General features: G+C 53.8%; 1 protein-coding gene across 2 annotated transcripts in view; it reads right to left on the bottom strand.

The window, feature by feature from the left end:
- Positions 1–1,469: 1,469 nt before the first annotated feature.
- Positions 1,470–8,497, bottom strand: part of RASSF5 (Ras association domain family member 5) — a 74,656-nt gene continuing 67,628 nt past the window's right edge. The window contains exons 3-6 of one of the 2 annotated variants that reach the window (XM_007470705.1): positions 5,399–5,509; positions 4,077–4,374; positions 3,471–3,586; positions 1,470–1,918 (exon numbers count right to left, since the gene is read on the bottom strand). In XM_007470705.1, coding sequence (XP_007470767.1) covers positions 1,766–1,918; positions 3,471–3,586; positions 4,077–4,374; positions 5,399–5,509 — 678 coding nt within the window. In that variant the 3' untranslated portion in view covers positions 1,470–1,765. The remainder of the gene's footprint in view (positions 1,919–3,470; positions 3,587–4,076; positions 4,375–5,398; positions 5,510–8,497) is intronic. The other variant, XM_007470706.1, reaches the window with a different exon arrangement.

The following is an 8,497-nucleotide window of genomic DNA, read 5'->3' as shown; positions in this document are numbered from 1 at the left end:
GGGAGTGTGGGGGGGGGGGAACGTGATAAGGCTGAGCAGGAGATGGCAGATAACTAGGGTTTTTATGATGTAAAAAATCTTTTTTGAGCTGCTTAACTCATCCTGTATTTGCAGCTCTGAAGACTAAGTAGTTTGCATGATGAGGGGGTCTGCATTCCTTCTGCGATCAGGGGGCATGTGGACTCAGCAAGGGTCAGGGAGGGAGGGAACTTCTGAGGCTACACAAAGAAGCGTGGGCTCAAACCAACCCAACAGGGACTTGGGAAGGCAGAGGACGACGAAGAAATGGTCTCTCAGAGGCTGCACTGGAAAACTGGCCCCGCTTTGCAAGTCCAGAGTCCTTCTCCCTCTGTGCAGGAGTGTCTCTGTAGTCCTGGCTACTGGCTTGAATTGTTTGGCTAGTTTTAAATTTGAACCTAAGCAAGGAGCCAGTACACATGTAGAGCTGGAAATCTGATCCGCCCTGTCCAGGCAGTTTGACCTCACTTCTTGGAAGTCAGAGCCCAGGACCTTAGACAGGAAGGAGGTCTGCGACCCTCGTCCCATACTTGGAGAGAAGATTCTCCTGGCCTTGTCTCCCACACTGCTGCGGTCCACTTCCTGGCAGGAGTAAGCCAGCAGCAGAGCCTCAAGCAAATGCCCCTGCTCCTGTCCCTCTTTGAAAACAAAAAGGCACTGAGGTCAGCAGGAGGCCAGCCCCACGGCTGGCCATTCTTCGAACATAAAGGTCTCCAAGTTGGCTGAGTTGGAGGTTCCCCCCTCTGTACTCAAGGCAGCTTCCTCTGGCGGTATCTGGAGATCCCAGAGTCCCAGTGGGAGGAGAGAGGCAGTGCTGGAGGCCGAAGGGAAACCAAGGCAGCCAGGCCTCCTCCGTTCTCTAGCCCGGGGAAGGCTGAAGACAGCTTGGACACATTTATCTGCAACATGTTTTGGCTTTGACTGCCTGATTTCCGTACTCAGCAGGAGACTTTAAAAATGGTAAGTGGCTGGTTTCCCTTTGGTGGAAACACATGAGGATGATGGCAATATTAAATTCAAAACTGTAACTCAGAAACAAAGAGTTGTTGACAAAGATATGGCTGAAGACCACACATACACAGATATGTATGCCTTTGGGTTTACATGTGCACAGACTTTTGGGCCATCAGGGCCAGGGCCGGCTGCAGCTTCTCTGGAAATTTCTCAGGCAATCTCAGCTTCGGTGTTCCTGACCCGAGCCAGTGGCTTTATGACCGTCCCTTAAGCATGAACAACGGGCACCTGGGGAAAGTGGGGGACAGTCCTTTTATGAGCACTGTCGTGCTTTCAGGGGCTCAGCTCAGACCTGCTAAAGGAATATGCTACAATTTTTGGACTCATAAATAAGGGAACCGTGGATGGCAAATAAGAAAGAAATTGAAAAAGAATAAAAGGCAGAGAAAGAACATATAGCTCTAAAATCTTTTTTCTTTCCTTTGCCGGCTGGTGTGGAGAGAGGCAACTATTTGGTTTGTGAAAGGCTTGCCGGTGGTGAGAGGACGCGGCGGATCTTTCACACGAGCGAGCGCTGCTCCTGGGCAGTGTGCAGAGGGCACAGCGTGATGGTGGGCAGGCCCCAACTCCACGCACACACGTGTCCATCAGAGATTTTGTGCCACGTCTGGAACTGCTGGGCGGGCACAGATGCACCCAACAGAGGTGTCCTGAGAAAAAGTGTCTGTGGCAAAGTAATAATCAATAATAAAAATAAATCCATGGGCATCGGGAGAAGAGGTAGCAGGACCAGCTAGGCAGGTTTGCCCTGGGATTCTCTTAAGGCCTCTTCCAGTTTCTGCCTAAACTTGTCATAGTTCTTCTGCACTTGTTGGATTTTGTCCTGCTCCTCCTTTTCCAGGATTGTTAGGAAGTTCTGGAGCTCGGGGATGGAGAAGGCATCCCACTGTGGGGCGAGAGGGAGATTGGGGGAGAAACAATAGGAGACAGGTTAGTGGTCGCCTGATCTGAGGGCCCCTGCTGTCCCCACTCTTCACACAGTTTGCACATGGTTTGCTACTGAGTAGGCAGATGTGACGAATAAAGCCTGGGGTTCCCATGCCGCACCAGCAACAGAATTTCAAATCCTGGCATCTCGTGGCCAAGAGTTACTAGTCCACAAGCCATATTGTTATTCAGGGAATCAACAATCTTAAATTTCTCTGTAGCCGCTGAGATCTTAACAGTGATGCGGGAGCTGCCTGGGACCCAGCTGTCTGCTTTGGGGTGATCAGCAACAGGCTCCCAACATGCGGACCCTCAAGAGGCATCTGGAAGAGAGCTGGACTTGGACTCAGGAGACTGGGTGTCAGCCTGGCTCCACTGTGTGGCCTTGAGCACATAAGTCCACCTTCTCAGCCTGTTTTCTCATCTGCCGTGGAATTAGGGAATCTGCCTCCCTTGGCTGGCAGAGCAGATGATGAGATGAGTCACTTGCACAGCTCTGCAGAGCCTGGTGGGCCTGGCCTCTCAGGAAAGAAGGCAAGTCTGACTTCTCTCAGGCTGACCCAGGAACTGAGGCTCCCTTAGGGCCAGGGGTTTTGACTCCTAAGCTCTTTGAGCACAAAGGAACATTAAGGTTTATCTGGTTTAATCCCCACATTGGATAAATGAAAAAACTGAAGTCCACGGAGGGAACCACAATCACAGACACAAGCACCACAATCACAAAGCTTATAGCAGCAAAACTAGAACTAGAAGCCAGGCCTCTAAACCCCCAGGCCCGTGAGCTTGCCACGGGGCAGCAGTGTTCAAACAGCTTCAGCGGAATACTTTTTCCAAATGAAATCTTCCACTATATAAAGCAGATGGAAAGCAGAGCTGCCTGGTGGAGGCTGGGAAAGGACAGGGCCCCGCTGTCCACAGTGGCTCCCAAGACTGCTTCCCCGAACCCCAGGCCTCCAGTGAATGCAGTGCGACAAACTCAGTGACCCCGCTCTCGGTCACTCCTCTGTGACCCCACCCGCCACGCAGCCCAGGCCGCGGGGGCCACCAGCTTGGTTTCACCTCACTTCACACCACAGACTGGACTCCGGTGAGCTTCCCTTGGGGGATCGAGGTCCGCTTTGAAGAACCAGGGAGAGACAAATGCCTCAAAAATACCCATGCCCAGTGGAGCCCAGGGATGGAGCTTGATGGGCCTCAGGCCATCCTGGAGCAAAAGAACCTGGGTGGAACACAGGGAGTTTCTCAGCGCCCCTCCACCCTGAGTTTTCAGAAATAAAGCGCATGAAATCCTGTCTTTCCACAGGCCTTGCCAGACACAGGCCCTGACTTGCTACCCCAGGGCGCTTACAATCCTGGCTTAAAGGCTGAACCTCAGCCGGCACTCACCCCAGCTCAACTGCCTTGAGACATTTTCCTGCTGTGCTGGGTGGTGAGGATAACGCCCACCCGCGCCCCGCCCAGCGTGCCCCGCAGGCTGGGTTTGTGCACCAAACAAAGTGTCCCAGACCTACCTCCACCTCTCCAGTTTCGTTCTCCTTTAGCACGAAGCTGAGCACATCTGTGTCAGGCCCAGCGAGTAAGCGCAGGTAGAGGGGGCAGTCAGCAACGGAGAGTTTCTGGAAGAGCACTGCAAACCAAGAGAGGGGGCTGGGTGTTCATCTTGGAAAAGAAGGGCAGGGGCTCAGGATGGGTGGGACCGATTGGAAATGCAGAGGCTGGTGTTTCTAAATGGAAGTGGCCATCCTTTCAACCTAACGAAATGAACCTGACAAGAATAAATAGGGTAACAACCTTTATCTTCGGTGTCTGCTAGAGTGTGAAGCATGTTTCCATTCACGTCATCCCCTAAAAGATTAGTAGGAGTGGTGGGCAGGTTCTGTCCCACTCCACAGATTAGGAAGTGAGAGCCCAGGGTGTGGTTTTCCTGAGGTCACACGTGGAGGGAGGGGCACAGTGAGCCGGGCAGAATGTGCGTGTGGCCCTTCCACAGACCTAATGCCACATGGATGGCTGGACGGAAGTGCCACGAGAAGCCCGATCCTCCCACTCCAGTGTGCTGGGGAGCACAGACAGACTTGGGAAAGGTAGTTTCTGGGTGGGAGCTAGCTCTCTCATACCTTGCCCGTCCTTGTGTATCCGTTTAAAAAGTGCAAACTTCTGGGGATTGTCCACGACCATGAACTTCTTGAGCAGCCCCTGGATGACCTCACTGACCGTGGTGGTGCTGCTGATGTGCAGCTGCTTGATGGCATCCAGCGGCAGGTAGAAGGATGTCCGCTTGTCCGTGGTGGCTGCCAGGTCCACTTCCTTGATGGCGTCATAGATGGACGGGGGCCGGATCCCAGCAGGCACCATCACTGGCCGCCGAAGTCTCAAATGCACTTTGATGAAACCCGTGTAGGTGCCGTCTTCACTCTGCGGGGTGGGGGGTGGGGGGCAAGTCATGTGGGGCCCGGGAGGGTCTGTGTTGCTTGATCCTGTCTGCCACTCTGGGCCGTGGACCCAGATCCGGTGGGCTGCAGAGGCCTTTCCTAATAGCAGTGCCATCCCAGTCAAACACCCTCCCGACAGGCTCAGGCTGCCTGCCCCAAATCCCCTGTCACGAGGCAGATGCCGACTGCCTTTGGTGGGTCCCCAGGCCAAGAGGCAGGGTCTGGAGTGGCCTCTCTAGTTCGCCTCTCCAAACCAAGGAGGAGCAGGACGGCTGTGTGATAAGGTCCTCGGAGAACCAGCGCACTGGATTTTCTCCTGCATCTCTTTCCAAAACCCGGCAGTCTGCAAGACTTAAACCCAGGCCTATCCGCGACTGGGTTTTCTAGCGCCCCACCCGGCTGAAGCCCCGAAGAGCCAGTTGCTGCCAGCCACCAGCAGGGGGCAGGTTTCTTCTACCGTCTCCTCCCCTCCCCACTGAAGATGGCCTTTCCAAAACTGGCACAAAGTTGGTGCCCTCCCCTCTCTGAGCTCTGCACAGTCTAAGGAAGCTTCCCCAGACACAGGCTGTAATGACCAAGAAGGGGAGGAGGAGTTGCTGCGAGCTCCCCTTGCCCAGGGCCTCCTGGGCCCTTAGTCACTTGTATATCATTTAATTCCCACAAGTGCTTTGACAAATGGGAACTAATATGTCTATTTTACACTGAAGCTCAGAGAGGTTAAGGCTTCCCAAAGCCACAAGTTAAAAACAGGAAGAGCCAGAGACTAGATGTGGATCTTATTCTAAAGCCCATTTTATTTCCCTAAAATACACAGAGACCCCTGATAACCCAGGCTCTCAGCTTCACACAAGCCTGGAGGCCTCCAGGAGCCCAAAGAAAGGGGAGGGCCCTGGTGGGGGTATCCCCCAGAATGCAGAGGGAGAGCAGGGGAGCCACACCGGCAGGGGCTATGGAGCTGGGAGGGGGAGAGAGGAAGGGGGCGGACAGTGCGGGGCAGGCCCCCTCACCAGCTTCATGCCCAGGCAGTTCTTTTCCCGGGTGTTGTAGCTGTCAATCTTCTGCTTGATCTCCTGCAGCGTGGGCGGGCACCACGGCTCCTCTGCGGGCTTACAGTCATTCTGAAACAGACACAGATGTGAGGGTGGATGTACAGTGGCTCTCAGGATGAGGAAGGAAATGACCTCGTCCTCCCAAAGGCCTCTCCAACCGAGAGTAAGTGAGCACCAGCCTCACGCAGTGAATGGGATGGACTCAGCCTGAGAAAAATCAAAGGTCAAATCCCTGCGCAGCCAGCTACCCCGGGGAAGTGACTTCAATCTCTCTCGGCCCCAGTCTCCACACCTGTGAAATGGGGGCAATACACACCCTTCAGGCATGTTGCAAGACCAAGGTGAAAAGGCCCGGCACACAGGCACTGGGTAAGAATCTGGTGAATCAGCAGAGCTGTTTTGCTTATTGGGGGTGTCCATTTACATGCTATGGGAGATGCAAAGAAATGCAAGCCATGGTCGTCTTCTCAAGGAAGTAACAATAGAGCTGGAGAGAGAGGAACATACACGTGATCCCAGTATATGCTGATGGGAATGACAGCAATTCTCCCAGATCGAGAGGACCAAGGGCACATGGACATCATTCCAGGCCCCATGTCACTGGCCACAGCACTTTGCACATAGTAAGAATACGTGCGCGCGCACACACACACACACACACACACACACACACATATTTATCAAATCAATGCATGAACTAGTGGGGGCAGGGGGCTGTAGCCTTCCCTGATAATTGAGGGGATAAATCTCTGCTGGGGCACAGGGAGAGCCAGCGTTTACTCAGCACCTCCTCTGTGCCGAGTGCTTGGCTTGCATTATCTCAGTTAATCCTCAGAACCCAAACTGCAAGATAAGAGTTTATTACCCACATTTCACGGGTGACACGACAGAGACTCAGAGGAGTTTAGGAACGTGCCTAAAGCCCTGCAGTCAGCCTCTGCAGAACTAAAAGGGATGCCAGTCTGTTCTGCTGTGTTCTTCCCATGACATCACAATTTATTCTTCTGACTGCCCCCCCCCCGCACCCCCTCTAGGAAGAAGGAAGCCAAGGAGATGCAGGTCGATGTTGTTCACACTGTGGACAGAATTCAGGGGAGAATTCTGGGGTCTAAGCAAACCTGTCCGTCTGTCAGTTCCCTGGGTTTCTCTCAAGTCCATTGCCACCCACCTTCCCTGCTTTGTCTTCACGTTGTCCTGTGTGGCCGGGAGTGCAGGAGCCACAGTTTCGGGGAATAAATAGGTCAGTCAAAACCTGCCAAGAATTTGCCTGGTCTTAGAAATCTAGCGGACCCAGCGTGGGTCAGGATTCTCCTCTGGCAAATGAGGAAACAGGCCCAGAGTGGTGGGGCAACTGTGTTCTCCAGGCTGACATCACCCAGCACTGCCCTGTGGGTGTCTGGTTTGGTTGGGGAATTTCACAGCCATGCTGCCGTCACAGCACCACCCAGCAGAACACGTCAGGCTCCCATGGCAGAGCTGTCCAGCCTCCTCCCTCCAGCCCGCCCACGGGAGACAAGTCACACTCAGCAGGATGCCTTCACTTCCCCCTCCCACTTTCCAGTCCCACAGAGCCGATAAGAGGTCAAGTTCTGTGGCTGCCGAGGGGAGCGGGCGTGGCCTCCCACACCCACCCCTCAGCATGGAAACGAGCTGACATCCTTTTTCCATCACAGCATCTTCCGCTGGCCTGTCTGCTCCCCCCCTGTACTCTTCCTTGAGGATCTCGATCAGAACAGCACTGTACGCTCACATACCTTACATACTACGTATGTTATTCCTGTTTTACAGATTACAGACAGAGGCTCAGAAGGGTTAAGGAACACGCTTGTGGTCCCACCGCTAGTAAGCATCTGCGTTGGGCCTGGAACCGAGTCCAGCAAAGTCTGGAACCCATGCTCTTCTCAATTCCATGTGGTCACCCTAGGACGGCCGCTTCAGCCACTCCCATAGCGATCACTGAAATTCCATGCAACGGGACTGGGATGAGCAGCCGCTACACCAAGACCTATAAATTACGTGACCTGTGAAACGTTCAGTGGGTCCCCAGAAGTCTCATGACCTGGGGCCACCGTGTCACCTGTAAAGATGTCAAGGAGGGACTTCTAGCCTCTGGCAGAAGGAGGCAGGAGCCAGGATGCAGGGCCCACCCTTTTCCTATGTGGTCACTCAGGTCTCTGGAACAGGACCCTGATTCCACTGAGGACCACCCAAGGGCAAGTACTCCCCAGGGCATCTCCCATCTTCTTGAGCTGAGAAGCAAGTGGTGTGAGCCACACAGAGTGTCTTCTTTCACTGTCGACTCATTAACCCAGGGACCATCACAGTGGAGCTTCTCACTCCTCGTCCCTCCCCGTTTAGTTCCTGGAGACCCCGCCCCCAGCACCCACCCCACTGGGCACATCTCTGTGGGACCAGACGTGCCTGCTGTCCTCTGGGAGCTTCCAGTCAGAAAGACCAGTATCCCGTTACCATTACATACACTCCATTCTGTCCGTCTCTGCAACATGCAGGCTGTTGCTCCTTAGGAGTTAACAGCTTGCTCATACTTATCTACAAAAAAGAGTTAGAAGCTCTAGAAACTCCTGGAAGATCTCTCATAGTTTCCAAATGAGCTATAGCCATTTCCCGGTAAGAAAAGGCAGCTGCATCATGGCTTTCAAAGGCCAGTATTCCAGCCTGTTTTTGAATACAGTAAGAGTCAGAGCTGCCTTAACCTAAGGCTTTTTCTTCCTGTTCTCTTTTCCTGCAGCAGATAACCCATCTATTCTCCCCTTCCCACCACAAACCTGGGGAAGTGATGCAAGTGGCCGTGGGCACCCTTTGCAGGACTCACGCAGAAAACAGCCATCCTGATCTCCATCCCGTCTGGGAGTGCCAGGAGCCCTGTCTGGCCAGCACATTGAATCTCCCACCCTGGGATGACAGCACCCCTGGCTGCTGCCCACACCAGATCTGGCAGACAAGATCTGACCATGGACTGAATGAATCACCTCCCAAAGCAGGCCAGCCAGCCAGCCAGCCATAGCTACGGGAGCGCACCCTTTCCCATCCCAGAAA

The sequence above is a fragment of the Lipotes vexillifer genome, unplaced genomic scaffold (assembly GCF_000442215.2).
Source record: "Lipotes vexillifer unplaced genomic scaffold, Lipotes_vexillifer_v1.1 scaffold1122, whole genome shotgun sequence".
Classification (NCBI taxonomy): domain Eukaryota; kingdom Metazoa; phylum Chordata; class Mammalia; order Artiodactyla; family Lipotidae; genus Lipotes; species Lipotes vexillifer.
Note: the sequence above shows the minus strand (reverse complement) of the source record. Positions and strands in the feature narration are given on the sequence as shown.